Source organism: Chrysochloris asiatica, unplaced genomic scaffold (assembly GCF_000296735.1).
Source record: "Chrysochloris asiatica unplaced genomic scaffold, ChrAsi1.0 scaffold00004, whole genome shotgun sequence".
Classification (NCBI taxonomy): domain Eukaryota; kingdom Metazoa; phylum Chordata; class Mammalia; order Afrosoricida; family Chrysochloridae; genus Chrysochloris; species Chrysochloris asiatica.
In genome coordinates, this window is record NW_006408522.1 from 6,960,284 (window position 1) to 6,981,450 (window position 21,167).

Below are 21,167 nucleotides of genomic sequence, written 5' to 3' on the forward strand. Positions count from 1 at the left end.
TCGGCTTTACACCACTGTTTCATTGCAATGATTGCAATCTCCTCTGTGCATCATCATTCAACGGTAAAGAAGTATTTCTTAAGAGAGCAAAGTTATCCTCAGTAAGGACCGTAGTCCTAACTTGTGTACAGAATCAATTTATGAGTGTCTCATAATTAGACTTACTTCAAATGTCTTTAAAGTTACTTTTATCTGACATGCATTTGCCTTTCGGAATAAAAGAATTCTTCATTTGCTCTGTCCAAGTTCTAGTGCACATATAGGCTTCGGAGGCATGTGGTGAATGGAAGAATCTCTGGAAAGAAGTCTGTCTCAACTGCACACACTCTTTTTTACAAGTTCTAAATGATAAATAAGGAGCTCTGGTGGCATAGTGGTTACGAATCAGGCTGCTAACCTCAAAGTCAGCAGTTTGAAACTACCAGCTGTTCTGCGGGAGAAGGATGAGGCTTTCTGCTCCCATAAAGATATGCAGCCTCAGAAACCCTGTGCAGGGGCAGGGTCACTATGAGTTGGAACCGACTCCACGGTCCTTAACAACAACAACAAAATGATAAATATCTTTTCATATTTAAGATGATAAAGTATTTTTATTAGCAATATGCTGCAAGAAAACGACTTCCTTCTCCTGATCATTTAGAACATTGGTCTACCAATGCTTTGATGGTAACCCATCAATCCACACATTACCAAATTACACATAATACATATAACTATACATTAATTTCTTTTCTTTATTAGATAACTGTAACAACAGTGACAGGAGATATTAGTGGAGTGATTTCTATATGCCAGTATTGCTAGATACACACAGAGGATCACAAAATCAGTCAAGGCAGAGCCAGAAATTGAACGCACACAATCCAGAGCCTGTATTTATTTCCTTATACTACATGCTCATAGATATGAGAGAGCTTCGTGGAATTTTCCACAAACTTTTTGTATCTAGATGTTTTTAAAAATACATTTTCAGCCTCCCACAGTGTCTTCCTGTATCCAGTGGGCAGTCTTATGTGAATCCCATGGGATTCACTGTTGTACAGCAGTTGTTCAATGTTAGTCTGTGCCTGAATCCCACTGAGGACAGTGGTTACAATGTAGATACTTAGACTCTACAATCAGAGATTACACTTTGTGATGTGGTTGCTTGGACGCAAAGACTCAGGACTCCACCTTCTAATAAGCATCCCAGACAATTCTGGTAGGGGTGACTCCAGGACCTCCCACTGAGAAGCAAAGATCAGAAGACCTTTTTATTGAACCTACCCTAAAGCTATGTAGTACAGGGCTCATATTCTAACTCCTTTTCCTCTCGTCCATGTTATCAGGCTGCCCATTTCCATAAAGAGATTGTTACAGTGAGGGAAAACTGATCTATACTAGGACATCATGCTAACATCCCATCAAACTGGGAAAGAATGAGATCTTTGGTAATTGACCAGTTCCAAAGACAGAAAGTCACTTTACGCCTAATTCTGGCCTATTGAAGACCGTGTTAAACTGATACCCTCATGTAAGATATGAAAAAAGGTAAATATAAAAAGGATATAGGAATAACCCCCCACTGCCAAAGTAGATTTACTGCCAAAATACTTTAAAAAGTTCACAAGCTGATACCTAGAAGACTTGGGTCACTCATTTGGCTCACAGTTTACCTGGCACTAAGAATCTGATGACTACACGACTTTTCCCTTGAGACAGTGTAGATGGATCACTTTTCAGTATGGGAAGAGTGACTTAAGAATGAAACCTAAAGTAGTTTAATGACAGTCATCTGCAACCACAGGGTGTAAACAAAGTTCCCACTGTTAAGAGCAAATTCACAAGGGTATCTTCAATAGTCCTGCAAATGAATAGATCACTCTGCCCAGAAACATGTCCAGTGATGCTCAGGCCCTGCCTGGCCCCAAGTCCACACCAGCAGCAAGATCTAAAAAACTCCATCCCTGAGGTGCTAACCGCAAACAAAGTTCCACTTGCCTTCTGTGAGGCGGTGCGTAGCTCTGCCAAGCTGGTAGCGAGGTTCTTGGCGCACTGGCTCAGCTGCATGGCTGCAGCCTGGTCACTCACTGTGGGTACTGCGGCTTTGGCAGAGGACACCATTTTACTTCCAGGCTGTAGGGAGAGGAACCGAGAGTCACATGACTCCTGGGCAGCAAGAGTCACAGGAGTTGAGATTCAAACCCATGGTCACCATGTCAGCCAGAACTTACGAGGGGCTTCAACAAAAAGTTCATGAAAAAATTCCGTTATCTTTTCATTCCATTTTCCCCACAAACTTTGTGAAGCCTTATTGTATTTTGCCCTAAAATAAAAAAAGGAATTTAAAAATCATCTAGTTTCCTTCAAAACGGTGCCATTGAAATTAGACACTCTAGGGAAGTGGTTTCAAGGAATTTCATTTTTTTAAATGTGCATATGAGGGTGAGGCAGACAAAACTCAGATAGCTGCCTGAAATACTCAGACAGCAGATTTTAAAGAGAGCACTTTATTGAATAGGTTACTTTGTCCATCTTGGAAAAGTTTTTAATTTTTGTCACAAACTTATCTGATAGACTAGTTACAAAACTACAGATATGCAAAATGAATTAAATCACCTCATATTCCACAACCCTAAATGATTTCACCATGTATATATATATATATATGTCTGTGTGAACGTATACACACAAATATATATTTATTTTCAAAACAAGAACATTCAATTAATTTTATTTACAATCTCCTTGTTTCCCCTGGTCTATCTTTTAAATGGAGTCCTGATGTGGTGCTGTTGGTTAATACGCTGGACTACAAAGTCCGCTTGAACCAGAAGGCCTACGGTTCAAGCTCACCAGCCACTTCTCTGAAACCCTATGCAGGGTTGCTACCCAACTGTATGGCACTTACCAACATCTTTTAAATTGCTATATGCTATTGCTGTTTAGTGTTATTGAGTGAGTTTTGACTCATAGTGATTCTGCACAGGTTGGTGGGTTTGAACCGCTGACCTTGCTGTTAGTAATCAAGTGTTTATTCTACAGCACTGCTCCAAGTAGCTACATAGTGTTCAATTATGTACCTCTGCCAACATTTCCCAACCATCTATTGTTCAGCATGTTTTCATTTGTTTTTCCAAATAAAATAAACAATGGTGTAATAAAACATTTTGTGAACTAAATTCTTATACACTTTTACAATTTTCTTTGAATAAATGTTTACAAGTGGAATTTATGGATCAAAGAGTACACATAATTTTAAGGCTTTAAATATATGTCATAAAGCTATGATTTAGTAAAGTCATAACAATTTAGTATGTTCATAAATATTAAGGACAAAGCTAATATTTTCCATACCCAAAGAATTCATGAGAATTGATAAGAAAAACCAGTATGTGAGTGTGTAAGAGCATAGCATGAGCAGATAATTCATGTAAGAAAAACAACTACAATGTGTGAAAAATGTTCAGCATTGTGAAAATTAAGGAAATGCAAAAAAAAAAAAAAAGAATTTAGCTGAGCAAACTGGCAAAATACACTTACAAAGAAGGGGGAGGGGAATGCTTCAAAAAGTTTTGGGGAAAATTCCATTATTTTCTATTTCCATTTTTCCCATGAACTTTTTGAAGCCCTCTTGTATTTATTTGAATGCTTAATTCCCCACCTTGGAAAAGATAGTAAAAAGTGTTCTCTTTATACTTCTGCTATATGCTTAGACTCATCAAACCTTCAAGAAGGGTCATTCTGCCATGTGAATAGGAAGTTTAAATGTACAGAGTTTTTGATAAGTCAATGCCATTCCTAATTTACTTTTAATCTTTATGTTTCTACAGTACTAACATTTTAAAAACACAAGAAAAAGAAAGACTAAGGCAAGGACAGAGTGGAACTAGAAACACATCTGCACTGGTCTTCACACTGTCCTCAGTCCTGCCAACAGCGAGGACAACACAGCTGTCCTGGGCTCTCTCACCACCCGAATGAAAACAGATAAACTTTGTATAAGCCACGATTCTCAATGCCCAAAAGACAGGATTGAACTTGCAATTCTATGTCTAGGAATTTATCCTAAGGAAATTAATTCAAGAAGGGAACAAAGATTTGAGCATACCTATAAAGATTTTTATCACATTATAGGTTGTGTATTTGTGACAAAATTAAATATTTTATAATTAAAGTAATAAGTACTCATCAAAATCACATAAAATGTCACAAAAAGCTCTATCTATAATGAATTCCAATATAAAAGAATAGATATACACATACACACGCCTGTATATATATAATTCACATCAAAACGTTCATGGTTTCTCTCTGCTTCATTTAGGTGTGGCATTTAGAAAATTAGCCAAACATCAGTATCTCTGGGTTCTACAACTACAGATTGAACTAAAAAGGGTTGAGACAGCAAATCTAATTCTATGAACTGACTATTGGATACAGGTAGATAAGCAAATGTTGATAAGTAGAAACATTTGAATACATCAAGCATGTAAGAAAGGCGTTTCATACAAGTTAATACTATCATTTTATTCAATCACCTTAAAATGAATCCCTCAACCCAACAAAGGCTGACAATACTTACTAAGTTTACAAGCGCTACAAAGAACAATCACATCTTTAGAAAAGATGTGCCAATTGTTTCTTTCTTTCCAGTCCACGAACAACAGCATCAAGGTTTCTGGGAACTAGCTGTACTAAAGCAGTAACTAATACTAAACTGTTTATCACTAGCAACTTATTACATGGCTTCTCTCTTTGAGTAGAAATAAATACGACACTGCCAAGAAAAATGGGTTACGTGTTATCTTCCTGGACAATCTGCCTGCAATATCATCAGCCTTTCACTGTGCCAAGCTAAATCTCTCTCTCCTGAAAATGGAAACATGAAGAGACCTTCCAGGTCTGCATCCTGGCACAGACTTTGCTGTAAGATTCAGTGATTCTCCCTTGTTAGGCATTAAGGGGTTCCCCTGTCCCAGAGCTGGGGGGTTCTGGGAATAACCATGGTGAATGATTCCTGTTACCTGGAGGAAGTTCTGGCTGGAGATGATGAGGGCCAGTTGGGCACTGAGGTCTTCTGCTTGAGCTTGGCTCCCTCTCACCCCCTGGACCAGTTGAGGTATATGATCAGCCACTGCCTAAGGAAGCAAGGAAAATTGAAACTGAGCCCTCTCAGCATGGTGGAATGATCAAAAGAGGATGGGAAATGGCCCGTGGAGATGTGCTTTGTGAATGTGCTATTTTACTTCTAAAAGATCCCAGTCATGGAAACGCTTATGGAGCACAGTTCAACTCAGAGACACGTGGGGTCACCATAGGTTGGAATCCGCTCCATGGCAACAGGTGGTTATGTATTCCAGGGCGATGCCACAGCATGCAGGATTACACAGCATGTCAAACCAGCTAAGTCTTTATAAACAGTCTTAGTCTCTAAATAGTTTGTCTCACACAGGCCCTACACTGTGGTTTGGGAGGTCCCGAAACCCTTGGCAGAAGACAATTCTTCATGATGACACCTTAAAATAAATTCCCAGTTGCAATTCACACCACCCTAACTCACTGGTGGTGGTAGTGGTATCCCATGGAGTCGGTTCCAACTCAGAGCTACCCTGCATAATCTTTACGGGTGCACAAATCCTCATCTTTCTCTTGTGGAATGGCTGGTAGTTTTGAACTGCTGACCTTGAGGTTAGCAGCCCAACTTGTAACCACTACACTTTTCAAATGTAAACTAAAGAAACTACAGAATTCACTGGTGGTTAAAATCATAAGGTTCCATGAACAGAAGAAAATGGGAGAAACGTTCAACAATTAGCACGTGTAAACACTTCCACTTCTTACTTGGCAGGCACATACTCTGTCTATCCTGCTTTTCTTCCTCCCATTCAAGTAGCACCTCTCCTCACTCAACCAGGAGAAACCAACACCCAGGGTAAAGGCAGAAGGGTCAGCTTTCTCGAGGTATGACTACTTTAAAGTGGCCCTTTCCCACATTTTCCTTAAGAGAGGAGCCTTCAATGTGTTTCTTCCATCTCTCTCCTCTGTGTCCTATATACCATCTCATTAATTGATGATGCGTAGTGGTTACGAATTGGGCTGCGAGCCTCAGGGTCAGCAGTTCGAAACTACCAGATGTTCTGCGGGAGAAAGATGAGGCTTTCTACTCCCGTAAAGATTTACAGCCTTGGAAACCCTGTACAGGGTCACTATGAGTCGGAACCGACTCCACGGTACATAACAACAACAACAACAATTGATGCCAAGAGCATCCTGGTCATGTGTCTTCCTGGGGATTCCCCTTTGTGTTGTTGTTAGGTGCCGACTTAGTTCTGACTCAGAGAATACAACACAATCTTGTGTCCTCCTCACAACTGTTACTCGGTTTAAGCCCATTGTTGCAGCCATGGTGCCAATCCATTTCATTGGGGGTCTCCGTCTCTTTCACTGACCCTCTACTTCACTAAGCATGATGTGCTTCTCCAGGAATGAGTTCCTCTTGACACACATCCAAAGCAGGTGAGAAAAACTCTTGCCATCTTAGCTTCCAAGGGGCATTCTGGCTGTTTTTTCTAAGACACATTTGTGCATCTTCTGGCTGTCTGTGTACACTAAATATTCTTTGCCAAAACCACAATTCAAGCACACTGCTGCTTTTTCAGTCTTACTTGTCATTGTTTAGCTTTTGCCTGTATTTTGTTGTTGTGTGCTATGCTATCAAGTTGGTTCAGGCTCTTAGAGACCCATCAGGGTTTTCAAGAGTGGCTGGTGGGTTTGAATTGCCAACCTTGTGGTTAGCAGTTCAGTGCTTACCCTACAGAGCCACATCAGGTCTCTTTGCATGCACATGTTATTGTTGTTAAGTGCCGTCGAGTCAGTTCCGACCCATAGCGACCCTGTACAGGGTTTCCGAGGGTGTAAATCTTTACGGGAGTAGAAAGAAAGCCTCATCTTTCTCCCATGGAGCAACTGGTAGTTTCGAACCACTGACCTTAAGGTTCGCAGCCCGATTCGTAACCACTACGCTACCAGAGGTGATTAAAAATACCATGGCTTAGGTAAGGCACAATCTTAGGCATCAAAGTGACATCTTTGCTTTTTAACACTTTAAGGAGATCTTTTGGAGCAGATTTGTCCAAAACAACGTCATTTGGTTTCTTGACTGCTGCTTCCATGGGCGTTGATTGTGGATCCAAGTAAAATGAAATCCTTGACAATGCTGATCTTCTGTTTATCATGATGGTGATTATTAGTCCAGTTGTGAGGAATTTTGTTTTATTCTTGTTGAGGTGTGATCCGTACTGAGACTGTAGTCTTTAGCCTTCATCATGGTAGGCGTGATGGTTGTGTGCCACTGAGTCGGTTCTAACTCATAGTGACCCTGTACAGGGTTTCTGAGGCTATAAATCTTCACAGGAGCAGAAAGCTTCATCTTTCTCGCACGGAACGGCTGGTAGTTTCGAACTGCTGACCTTGAGGTTATCAGCCCAACTAGTAACCACTATGCTACCAGAGCTCCTGCTTCAAATTCTTTTTGCTTTCAACAAGCAAGGTTGTGTTCGTGGAATACTGCAGGTTGTTGATAAATCTTGTTCCAATCCTCATGCCACACTCTTCTTTGTATAGTCCAGCTTCTTGGATTATTTGCTTAATACAGATGGAATAATTATAGTGAATTTCACTGTACTTATTCTGCCTTCTAACAAGGGTTAAAAAAAAATCTGTCCATGAGATTTATCCTAGGCCTCCTTCCAAACTGCTGGTCCAAGTAATTGGATGTCCATTTCCCATGTCCAAGCAACCTGGTAAACTCTAACCTTCCCATGTCCTAGCAAGGATCCCGAGAGGCCTTGTGCCTTCAGTGTCTTTGCAAATGGTAGGAGTTCCTCATCACGCAGCGCTTTCTAGGACTCATGTAGAATGTGCTTCCTGAGACGCAGTAGCTGCACAGAGGCCTTGGGGCAAAGCCGCTCTCCCACAGCAGGGCCTGGCCTTGCTACATAATACCAGAGACAGCGGTCCAGGGCCTCTTGTATCCCTCAGGCTTTTCTGCTGGAACAGCCACTCTCCAACAAAGGCGCTGGCCTGGAAAACCCGTGAGCAGGATTAGAGGGTACCCTTCAAACAGGAAAGCCATTTCTGAGGGAGAAGTAGTGATGCGCCTCACATGTGAATCTTACTTTCACAGAGGAGATTTGAAGACTGAGAAATTGGGGAATTACCCCTCAAAACTGACGCTCAACAAATACAGCTCCCCACTAAGCTCCCACTATCAACTGCAAATCCTTTCAGAGGACCCCACTCAGACACACTGGCAACGTGTGGGCAATGGCTACTCAATTAGATGTTGTGTCTGATACAATCCAGGGTCTCCTGAGAGAGGATGTGACATAAAGCTATTTACTGCACCCTTTTCTAGGGAGCCGGCTCTGGTCCATGCCCAGGACCACTAAAGAAAACAGAGACAAAAGGGTGACAACAGAAAACACCAAGGCATCACAGTCACAGAGGCCAGACAGGATGAAATAAATACTGAGGGTGTAATCAGTGGAGAGCAGGAAATCAAACCCTGCTCCGAGAGTTAAGACCGACTGTGGAGACCGGGCTCGCAAAGGGAGAAAAGCACTGTGGAAATGCAATGCTTCATTACGATTTCAGAGTCCGAAAATGGCCTTGTCATTGAGCCTCCTCTGATTTGCTCTCTCAAAAAGAAAGAAAAGATTCCAGACAAAGGAAAGACAATGCTGGAAAAACATGCATACTCTCTCTCTCCAAATACAGCCCCCGCACTTGGCTGACAAAAAGCAGATGTGTATGCACCTGGAACATGGGAGCCAGAACAAACTGGATTAGGACACTGGCTGGTCTGTAGTAACCAAATTACCAGGGCACCTGGCGTTCTAATGCTATCAGGGTCAGCTACAATAGACTGGCTCGAGGTCAGCTGGTGCCTCACCTTGCAGCTCTGGACCAGCTGCTGCTGGGCCGCAGGGTTCTTGTTGGAAACGGCCGCATTCTGGGAGGCTGCTATGGTCTGTGTGGCTGCAGCTGCAGCCTGCTTGGCTGCAACCTAGAAAGGCGAGACAGAGAGTGTGACTCAGGGTTTCCATAGGCAAACACACACAGCAGCACAAGGGTACATGTCACTTCCATTAAAGGTCTGACACAAGTTTGGGGCACTGAAGGCAGCTCCCCCAAGTGAGAAAGAGAACTCCACGCACAGAGTCTGACTTTTAAAAATCACAGATGATTCTTATCTTTGCTTGGTTTACGTTCTCTGGGACAAGTGATAAAGACAGGCGTGCTTGAAAGATGAAGGGCCTGCATTCATTTGTCTTTTTCAAAAAAAGACAAAGAACCATTCCAAGGCCAAGATGGCACTGATAAGCAACACCAGGTCTGGATGTTGTTAGGAGGGAGAGTCGGAGGCCGCACTCTGGGGCAAGCACGAGCACTGGTGATTGTGCCTTACACAGTACCCAGAGAAACCTCGGTTCTGAAATTCACAGACACACCCCCTCTGGAGTAGTTAATTGGGCCTATTCTCTTGTGGACTACCAAGAAGAAAAAGGCCAGTACCCTTACAGAACATTGGTACAATAGAAAGGTCTCCGGAGCAAGGTTCCGGGGCCCTTAGAGGAGGTGAGATGGCTGTTTACTGTATCCTTTGTAGGAGTCAGCCTCAACATACACAGTCTGCTAAGGCTGACTGTTTAGGGAGGGACTCCTTATTCAAAGGGCAGGTTCTCTGTCCCCAACCCACTGAGTCTTAACATTCATGAGAGAAACTCATAGCGATCTTGTATGGTGTTTCCCAGGAGCGGCTGACCTTTGAACCACCAAACTTTCAGCTGGCAGTCCAGTGATTATCCTACATGGCCACACCAGAACTCCAGTTTTCTACTATTGTCTAGATCTATTTCTATTGTCTTTTTTTTTTTTTTTTTCCCTTAAGAGACTATTTCTTCCAACTCCTCCCATACCCATCCACCCACCTCTGACCTCCCATCTCTGCTCGCCCAAAACTCTTAGTTTCCATGGGACACTCTGGAAAAGGCATTGCCTCCAACAAGACAGATATCAAAAAACTGAAGCACCCTTCTACTTTCAGACCTCCTTTAATGAAAAATAATCAATGAATCAAACCATCGTACTTCAGAAAATTCTGAACTCTATTGCTGGGTATTAAAACCCATCAGGATGTTTAGCTTCATGGAGTTTCCATGAAGTCAGAACTGCAACAAATCCTCAAGTTTCATCAGTGTCTTCATCTTACCTAAATCATGAAACTATGTTGCTAAAACTTTGATTTTAGCTTCCTTTATTAATTTTTTTTACTTCAAATAAGTCTTTGCAACCTAGAAATAGATAGCCTAGAAAACCAGCCTGTTTGCTGACCTCTAGTCGGTTGACGATTTTTTTCTTAATAGCATTCTGGGCGGCGGCGTTGGTTGCGACTCGAAGGCCTTCAGCAGCTTCTCTAAGCCTTTGCTGCTGGTCCTCATTCTCGGGGTTGGCCGCAGCCCCCTGCAAGTTGGAAAATAAAGAATCCCCAGATGCTGAATTCATGCCTTCCATTTTCTCTCCCTCCAACCACACACCACCACTAATAACAGAAAGAATTTAGAAGGGAAAGTTAAATACTGCAAGCGTTATCTTTATGATAAAGATGTTTCCTTTAACAACAAAATACATCTACCAGGGGATATTTCAAAACAGCACCACTAAGCAGTAGACATCCAGTGGTAATAATTAAACACTTGAGATCCTAGGCTTGGTTGTCTATACAAATGAACGTGTGGTAAAAAATCTACCGTTTAAACAAAATTAAGCTAAATCTTCCTTCCATCTTCAATAAATCTCTCAGAGAATGTACTTGCAATTGGCATGAAAGGCACATGAAAGATTCTCCTTCCCTGTAGTGTTAAGAGATGTGAAAGGATTAAGATTCTTGTATAAACATCTAGATGTTTTGGTGGTCTGGGGTGGAGGAAGCAGGAGCAAAGGGGCAGTAGTATCATTCCACAAGGAAATGTTACAGAAAGACCACACCGATGACTCATTCCTAGAGAGCATGAGAACCAAAGTTAAGCTGGTACGCGATGCACGCGATGCAACTGAATTATGGGAGAAACCTGATGCCTATAATCTAGCAGGGAAAGAAAAAGACTACACAGCGCATGGGCACACCTTCATTTTCTGATTCCACTGCCCTTACTATATGTGGCTCCAGTGGAAAGGTCTTAAGAATCCAAGAGAATTTTATTTAGATGGGTTGAGTTTCCAAGTAGGGAACGGCTAAAGGTGATGCTGTTCTTTCTGACTCATACCGGCCCCTTAATCATGTGTCCAAGGAAGGGCTGGTGGACTGGGAGGTTTCACTGATGACCTTGTGATTATCTGATCAGTCCAGTGCTTATCTGACAGCACCAAACCGAGACTCTAAGGGTGATGTGGTGGTGGTGCAGTTGTACCACCAAGTCGGTTCCAGCTCCTAGCGACCTTGTATAGGGTTTCTGAGACTGTAACTCTTTAAGGGAGCAGAAAGTCTCATCCTCCCATAGAGAGGCTGGTAGATTCACACTACTGACTTGATGATTAGCAGCCCAACATGTAATCCACCAAGCTACCAGAGGTCCTTAAAGGTGATGCTTGTTGTTAAAAAGTGCTGTTCAGTTAGTTCCAACTCATAAAGAACCTCTATAAGGTCTTCAAGAGCTGCTGGTGGGTTTGTGGTTAGCAGTCCAGTCCTTATCCTACAGAGCCACATGGGGCTCAGATAGGTGATGTAGGGGAATATGATTTTATTCTACACTAACTCAACAAAGACTAAAAATACATTCACTTACAACCAGGACCTTTCTCACAGTGTCTGGTGGTTTTGTGACTAGAGCTTGGTGTATAACAGCTCGAGTTTCTGCTCACAGGCAGGGAACTCAGACAGCAGAAGACAACAGGCCAATGTGCCAAAATGAAATTTTCTGAAAGTCTAGATTTTAAAAACAGACAATTTGTCAAATTTAGTAATTCATAAGAAACTATTTCTTTTCATTATTTACATAAGTTATAGCAATTCAAGGAACCCTGATGGCACAGTGGGTTAATCACTGAGTTGCTAACCAAAAAATTGGCAATTCAAACCCATCAACTGCTCCATGGGAGAAAGGTGAGGCAGTTTGCTTCTGTAACGATTTGCAGAAGCGGAAACCCTCGGGAGCAGTTCTTCTTTGTCCTATCGGGTTGCCAAGAGTCGGAACCAACTCTGTGGCCATGGAGTTTATAGCAATTCATATTGGGTGGAAGTGTTTTAACATCTGTGACGGATGGATGTGCCTTGACAATCTCTAGAACAGAACCTTCTATTCTTTCGAACATTAACCACTTTCGTTATCTTGGTTTTGTTTTTCTAGTAATTAAAAAATATATTTCTGCATTTCATGTAGAAAGGATTGTCCGGTCCACTTTTGAATTCCTTTGCACATTTAAGAAAGTCATTTTATTATTTTGAAAGTCATTTTATTATTTTTTAAGTCAGACATTCTGTAAGCTACTCTTCCAATGTTGCTTCAAGTGGCACACCCAATTTAATTTTGGATACCGAGCAGCTGGTAAACAATAATTCTGCACTGATGTGGGTGTGCTCTGGGTCCTTCCTCAACTATGTCTTTTTTATGGTTAAATGTATTAATTATGGGGCAGTAATCTTGACCTAAAATCTGCTACTATTTTTTCCTCTGCACATTAAATATATTCTTTAGAAGTCTAACTATCCTACTTTTTTTTGCTTTCAATTAATTAACTAGTCCTTAAAATAGTATTTTCAAGACCAACAGCATTAAACTAAGATTTTAAAAGTTTACAAAACACTTAATGCTGTCCCAACTAGTATAAATAATCAAAAGCAATATAAACAGAAGGGGCTTCAAAAATTTTGTGGACTTCTCCTTTAATTCCATTTTCCCCAAACTTTTTAAAAACACTTTTTATTGTAAATTGAGTAAAGGTTTACAGAGCAGGCATCAATTGTAGTCAACAAATCATACACTTCATTTCATCTAAATGACAGAAGTCCCCTAAATGCAACCTCAATTATCCCACTTTCTCCTCGTGGTTCTTGTGTCCATTTCTCCATTTTTCCCCACCCTTCTGAATTTTGTGCTTAGGAAAATGCTGCCCTTCACATGGTTCGCGTACCTTGTTATTCACCCTATATGCCTATCTATTGCTTGGCTGAAAATTGAACCGTTGGTAAGTTCAGTTCCAGGGTGATGAAGGGACCTAGTTTAGGAGTTCCACAAATTTCTCTCTTGACTTCCATGAACCATTTGAAGCCTCCTCAAAATATAAGTTTCTGGAATTTTGTGCATTCAGTGAATTGGTTTGGACAATACCACATACCAGGGCCTGGTTCAGTCTTAATTATGGAATGTTAGGATTACTCTATTTGAGTTTTCTTTTCTCATCTATAAAATAAGGGATTCACCCTGAGATGGAGGCAGAGACAATGATGTGGAGAGATGGAGCAGCTGGGGACTCTAGACCCAGAGAGAGAGAGGGGCTGTGTGCTGATGACTGGGGGGCAGACTTGTAGGATGTACCCTTTGGTTGGTTGATGATGCATGGAGGGGATTGTAACCATGACAATGAAATGATATACGATAGGATTTTATGTAAAACTAATGTTTCCCCATGTAAACTATCACATTATTCACAATAAAACATTAAAAAATAATAATAAGAGATTTATTAGGTTTCCTCTATGGTTCTCCTCATTCCAGCAAAGAACTTTTTGCTAACATAATGGTTTGCTTGGAACCATTTTTAAACTTTAAAGAAAAAAATAAATAAATAAAAACACAACAAACCCCGAAAACCCTATAGTACCTATGTAAGCATTATGCATGTATGGCAAAGAATGACGAGCTTTTACATGCAATATAGTACAGCTAGGAGTTCTGGCAGTGTAGTGGTTACGAATTGGGCTGCTAACCTTAAGGTTGGCAGTTCGAAACTACCAGCTGTTCCACAGGAGAAAAATGAGGCTTTCTGCTCCCATAAAGATTTGCAGCCTTGGAAACCCTGTGTAGGGGGGCGGGGTCACTATGAGTCGGAACCGACTCCATGGTACTTGACAACAACAACAATCAAAACTCACAAACTCTTTCCTCACAGCCGTATCTCAAAGCTCCCACTGGGAATGGGAGAATAGTGAAGCACTATATGAGGTACAATCTTGACAGGACTGAGAAGTCAAATGGAGGGCAAAGTAAAACTAAAGGTGTAGGAAGAAAACGGGGCTAGGCAAATTTCCTGTTGAAAACCTCAAGTTTAAATTAATCACCATATTCAATACAGCCAATGGTGAAGACCCAATGGAAAAAGCTCTTGGGAAGCAGGGCCATTCTCAGCATCACCCTCTTAAGAATTTCATTCATAAGCCTAATCCTTCTCCTTTCCCCCCTGACCCAGGTTACAGGTTCATATAGGTTTCAAACAATGAAAAAAACCTCTATTTTGAAGGTACCTTCCAAATCCTAAATCTTGGTAATACTAACTTTCCAATCACACAAACCCATTGCGATACCTTCGCAGCTTCCACCATGCGAGCAGTAGAGTCGGCCAAGAGCTTTGCCGCTGCCAACAACTTCTTTGAATTCTCCATGTCGATTTCAGCTTCCGCATCTGACCTCATGGCATTGACCAGGTCTGAAGTGGCTTGGGCCAGGACTCGGGCCTGACGCACCATTTCACCTAGACGATGGGGTAGAGGGCATAGTCTGTTTCTCTCAGTAGTCTTGTTCCTATTCCTCTGGTCGAAGAGAACTGAGTCTCATATCCAAGTTCAAGTCCTAAACACTGCACCTGAATTAGGCCCCAAACTGAAAATGCTCTCTGTGCAGGACTGCACACCAAAACATAGCCAAATTGAATCTTTCTGACAATGTGGGACAACTATGGCATAAAGAATCAAAGAGCCCTGGTGGCTCAATGGTTAAGTGTTCAGTTGCTAAATAAAAAATTTGGGGTCCAAACCCACCAGATACTCCATGAGAGAAAAGACCTAGCAATACGCTCCCCAAAAGGAGATAGCCTAGGGAACATTACGGAGTAGTGTTGTACTTGGCCACATACCGGCAGAATGAGTAAAATCCATTGGTGATTACGAAACAACCACCACCACAAAGAAATACTTTGTAAAGAGAGAGCAGATAAAAAGAATTATATGTCTTTGTGATGTAGCTTAACTTTTAGTAAATACTGATTTAGAAAATGCTGTTTACCTCACATTGGAGCCCTGCAGTGTAGTGGACTATGAGTTGGTCAGTATTTCAAATCTACCATTCACTTGCAGGAGAAAGATGAGGCTTTCTGCTCTTGTAGAGTTACAGCCTTGGAAACCCTAAATAGGGTCACTCTGAGTTGGAACCACCTCACATTAAGAAGCCACTTATAAATGTTGCAAATATCAAGGTAGATGTTTTGTAACAAAAGGAGGGGAGTGGTTGATCTTACAGTCCAGGAGTGGAGGACCCTGGGATCATCAAGGGAGAAGAGCAGAGTGTGGGACCCTACCCAGAGAAGCAGTCACAGATGATGATGTGGAGAGATGGAGCAGCTGGGGACTCTGGACTCAAGGAGGGAGAGGGGTTGTATGCTGGCGGCTGGGGCAGGCGTTGGGGAGAGAGCAGGTTTCCAGGGTATACTCTTTGGTTGTGTGAATGGTTATATTCCTGAATGCTTCGGTGTACATAAAAACAACAACAAAACAAAACAGGGAATGGAAGCAAATGCTGTTGAATGATGATGAATGGAGGGGACTGTAACAATTGCAGTGAAACGAAATACGACAGAATGAGTATAAAGCTGATGCTCTCCCATGTAAACTATCACTCAAGTCACAATAAAAATTGAAAAAAAAAAAAAAAGGAAGCCACTTATACAAAACTCCCCACAATAAGCTTTCTGAGTAATGTTTGTTATTGTTAAATGCTGTCGAGTTGGTTTTGACTCAGTGACCCTGTGTAGGGTTTCCAAGGAGCAGAAGGTGGGTTTGAACCACTGACCTTGTAGTTCAAACCAACTGTGTGGTCTAGTACATTGTCCTGCAGTGCCAAAGAAAAATTATTTTTAAATTTTGGGTTAAATTATACCACATAAGTATAACTATAGTTGTGTCATTTGGATCTGGTTAATAGGAAGCATAGATCCCAATTTCATGCTTAAAATGCTAAGATTTCCCTTGGCCAAGAGCTTTCCCTGTCATTTTTCTAGTTTCTTCCAGTACTGGTGCTGATCTTGCATTACAAATTATTCAGTCTTATTGTATCAACAATTTCATTGAAATCTGTTCCAACTTCTCTTTGGAAGTGGGAGAAGTACAAAAGGCAACAACACAAATAAAGCTTTCCAAATGTATCTCCCAAAGGCCAGTAGACAAGAATGCTGACACCGTGTAATTAATAAGAGGGGGAGCCTCTATAAAATTCAAAATGTGTCAGACGCATCGTGGTATCTTAGATTGGATCCTGGAACAATAAAAGAATAACAGTGGAAAACTGGTAATATCTGAATCATGTCTGTAGCTTAGTTCAAGGAAGGTACCAAAGCTAATCTCTTACTTAACCATGTGCCATGGTTAGATAAAGATGCTTAAGTGGGGGAAGTTGTGGAAGGGAATACAGAACTCAATTATCTTGGCAACTTTTCTGAAAATCTAAACCTTTTTCAAAATGGAGGGGTCAACAACAAAAATGTGTGGAGAGTTCCGAACTTTTTAAATCATTTAAGAAGGCTATGGAAAAGCACAAAATGGTTTTCTGAAAAATACTTGTTTAAAAGTTCTGCTACTTTTTGGAAACGAAGTAGGAAAGCAGGTTGTTACAAACTAACTGGTAGGGTTGTAAGACATTTCATAAAAACTTTTAAAAATAAAATATGTACAAGCTTTATTGTTGTTGTTAAGTGCTGTTAAGCCAGTTCCTACTCATAGCAATCCGAGACTTTAAATCTTTTCGGGAGCAGAACATATCCCATCTTTCTCACACTGAGCATCTGGTGGGCTTAAGTCACCAAGCTTGTGAGTTGCAGTCCAGCACTTATCCTACGGAGCCACTGTGCTCCCATGAAAAAGTCTGTTTGCCCAGAAATTCAAAGACAGAAATTTATTCTACATCTACACATATACTTCAAAAAGCACACATATTTTTGCATGCAGATATATATTACAACTTTTGTAAAAGCAAAATGAACACAGGAAAACTCAGAAACTACCTAACTGCCCAATAAAATATAATTGATAGACGAAATCATGATGCATTTGTAGACTAGAATAATTTAAAAGATTCCGATACAGGTTAGCATGTAAAGGTCTCTAAGATAAAGGAAGTGAGAAAGTTGCAAAGGAGTACATATAGCACAATTTCATTTTATATAGAGGGGGTTTTGGAGTGTGTATGTGTGTGTGTATGAGAGAGAGAGAGACAGAAAAAATAAATTAAATCCCTTGTTATCGAGTTCATTCTGACTCACAGTGACCGCATGTTAGAGAGTAGAACTGCTCCCTGGTTTCCGTGGCTATAATATTACAGAACAGTCCTAGTGTGGTGCTGTAAGGTCAGCACTGGACTGCTAACCACACACCCACCAGCTGCTCCTTGGAAACCTTATACAAGGTCATTATGAGTTGGCACTGACTTGAAGGTACTTGTCAACAACAACAATCTTTATGAGAGCAGATCTTTTGTGGTGCTGATGGGCAGTTTTGAACAGCTAATCTTTAAGTTCGTAGCTGAGTGAAAACCTGTTTACACTACCCAAAGACCTTGTGTACGACTGTTGTTGTTAAGTGCTATTGAGTCAGTACCAAGTCATAGCAATCCTGTATAGGGTTTGTGAGGAGCAGCTGAAGGGTTTGAACCACTGACTTTATGGTTAACAATCCAGTGCTTATCCTACAGCACCATACCAGGACCCCTGTGCATGACTAGAGGAAGAAAAAACTTCCTAGACAGATAAAACAGAAATTTAGAAGGAGTAGTGATAGGCTGGAAGGAGCTCTGGTAGCGTAGTGGTTACGAATTGGGCTGCTAACTACAGGGTCAGCAGTTCGAAACTACCATCTATTTCTGCTCCCGTAAAGATTTACTGCCTCGGAAACCCTGTACAGGGTTGCTATGAGTCGGAACGGCACATAACAAAAACAAGTGATAGGCTGGAATCCCTGGGTGGTGCCAATGATCAACAGGCTTGGCTAACCAACCCTACAGCTAAAGGTTCAAGTCCACCCTCAGGCACCTCAGAAAAAAAGACCTGGAGATTTACTTTTGAAAGCCAGCTATTGAAAACCCTATGGAGCTCAATTCATTTTTGTCTTGTTTTTTATTCACATGACAGGTTGGGTATAGGAGGGAGACACACCTTTCAAATTATAGATGGAAAGATTATTTATTGTGAATCTACATCTTTAAAAAAAAATTAACTTTATGTTTTGTAAAGTCTTTCAGTGTTGCTATCAAAGGTCCATTAGCAGTCTTCCTCTATTTCCCAGTCTACGGAGTGGGAGCCTCTGGGGAAGGCTGGTGAGACGTGCCCTGGCCGGTTACACAGGCAGCCGGCACCTTCCACACACATGCTCTCTCCACCTCCGCGGATCCCCCCGCCGACTCCCACAGCCCAGTCCTCACCAGCATCGCCCATGGAGCTGAAGATGCTCTCGGTGACACACATGATGGTATCGGTGGCCTGGTCATAGCGGCCGATGGGCTCGCCTCGGCTGGCAAACTGTCGCACATGTTGCAGAAGGTCGTGCAAGGCCTGGCTGACCACACTGGCGGCTGCGCTAACTTGCTTCAGGAGCTCGCTGTCATCGGTGGCTGCCTGGCACGCACGGACGCAATTTTCCACTGAGCGGTCCACAAGCTTGCCGGCCTCAATCAGCTGCTCCTGGCACACAGGGGAGCTGATGGTGGGGCTCACCACCTGCAGTGAGACAGTAGCAGGGGTGGGGTCTTGCAGAATGACCCTTGTGCCCAGTGTCCACTGACATTTCCTTTGAGGTCCTTCAAGTCTTGGGTCTCAGTTCCTTAGAAGACCAGGAACTAAACTAACCCATGGTAAAGGCATTTGATACTTCACCATCCTGCTTTACCTCTGTGATTTTAGATGTTCTGCTCATTAGGACATAGCTGAGTAGTGATATATGGCAACCAATACTACTCACCACTTCTACAGAGAGAAATTTCCAATATTTGCCAGATTCCCTGAATTAAGTCTTCTGAGCTAGGATAAGCAAAATACATATTGGAATTATAATTCTATTCCCAAAGATACTTGGAATTCTGCCTTATGATAATTTAAAGAACAGGGGAGGAGGTCTATAACTCTCTGTGGATCCCAAGAAAGTGAACAAAGTAAACAGGAGGGAGACCACGAAGGATACCCCCTGGTTAATAGTGCAAGTCCTACCATAAGAATTGAAATGCTAGGCTCAGTCAGATCACCCATCTGAACAACATGATATGTCACCATCTCTCCCACCTTCTGACGCATCACTTCAGTGATGACACAATGTATTGGAATGGAAAGGGCATTTGGAGTTGGACAGACCTAAGTTATAATCCTGATTCTGACATTTTTCACTTCTGTGGATGCTGTTTACCTAATACCTCACCACGAGGGATAACAGTGCTTCATCTGCAGGTTTAACTGGGGAGATTTAATGTGTGCACCCCCTACCTGACAACTCTGACACCATGCAATGTAGAAAGGGCTCTCAAAAATTCTGAGGAACATTTCTGCACCCAGTGATAATGCTGCACCGCACAGTGAAAGAACCTTCTGTGTGCATGTATGAAGAAGACATACTGAGACAAACAACAGGGAGACACAGAGACATGCAGACAGAAATTGCAATAAGACACAGCAAAGTACCAACTGCCTGAGGACTCTGCAAAGAACAAATGATAAAAGCAGATCTGGACAACTCAATACTACAATTCTATCTTATTACCTCAAGGAGCTCTGGTAGCGTAGTGGTTACGAATTGGGCTGCGAACCGCAAGGTCAGCAGTTCGAAACTACCAGCTGTTCTGCAGGAGAAAGATGAGGCTTTCTGCTCCCATAAAGATTAACAGTCTCGGAAACCCTGTATAGGGTCGCTATGAGTCGGAACCGATTCCACGGCACCTAACAACAACAACCTCTAAGAAGACACCTGAAGCAAACTTCAAGCCTTGGAATAATTTAACACATTTTGTTTGTGCCACCCAAATGACAGGATGAAGGCAGAAACATAGGTGACATTTAGTAGAGGGTTGGGAGTACCAGTTGGCTTACCTTGGCACATGCCACAAGCTGGGAGGTGGAGAGGGCACACTGGGTGGCAGCAGCAATCACCCTGTTCTGCAGGACTGTATCCTCAGCTACTTGGGCAACATTCTTCGCCTTTAGTACCAACATGGCGGCAGCATTGGCAACAGCTTTCGCCAAACTCATTAAAACATCCTGAGAAAAGGGAACCAAAAATTCTTCAGTTATTTTGTTCTTCCTAATGGACAATCACAGCCTGCACATTAAAAGTGGCTTCTACCAAAACAGTGTATTAAAATTCCACTTGATCTTTTCCCGTAAGCACTTTAGATGTTACTTTTCCACTTACTTTTCTGAACTATCAACTCATTCTCAGAGGTGATTAAACAAGGAATCTTACATCCTAATAAAATAGTCTCTTACATACCCAATGAGTAGGTTAATTTGGGGCAAAAGCTTTCATTTTAACTACAGGTTCGTGTCCACACACTTATGTGACACTAAGAATCTCTACCACAGTTCGTGGATATGAAATCAATGAGGACGATCAGGAGAAGCTTGAAAATATATCCAGATGCCACAAGTGCCATGCGTTGCAAGAAGGTGTCAATTCATGGCCATACCATTACCATGCCTCACTGTAACTTGAACGTCTATCTCTTACGTTTCTTCTAAGTTATCATCAGAAAGCCAGCTATGTCTCTGCCTCCAGAGGGCAACATTGGACATAAACTGGCATCAATCCTACAGCTCAATAGCCAAGGGAGTAGAAGTTATTTTGTAGCCTGCTGGAGAGGGACATTACTGAGGGAAGAGAGCCAGCTCCATACAGACCTGACTGAAGATGCTCTGACCCCTTAGAGATAAGTTTATGTTTCTAT

The 21,167-nt window shown here is 41.9% G+C and overlaps 1 protein-coding gene across 1 annotated transcript in view; it reads right to left on the minus strand.

Annotated features, from left to right (window-relative positions):
- TLN2 (talin 2) overlaps positions 1 to 21,167 on the minus strand; it is a 229,757-nt gene that overhangs the window by 152,707 nt on the left and 55,883 nt on the right. Inside the window, exons 17-23 of the mRNA XM_006831575.1 lie at positions 20,314 to 20,481; positions 18,663 to 18,957; positions 14,564 to 14,730; positions 10,378 to 10,506; positions 8,936 to 9,049; positions 5,007 to 5,120; positions 1,981 to 2,115 (exon numbers count right to left, since the gene is read on the minus strand). Of these exons, the coding sequence (XP_006831638.1) occupies positions 1,981 to 2,115; positions 5,007 to 5,120; positions 8,936 to 9,049; positions 10,378 to 10,506; positions 14,564 to 14,730; positions 18,663 to 18,957; positions 20,314 to 20,481 (1,122 nt within the window). The remainder of the gene's footprint in view (positions 1 to 1,980; positions 2,116 to 5,006; positions 5,121 to 8,935; positions 9,050 to 10,377; positions 10,507 to 14,563; positions 14,731 to 18,662; positions 18,958 to 20,313; positions 20,482 to 21,167) is intronic.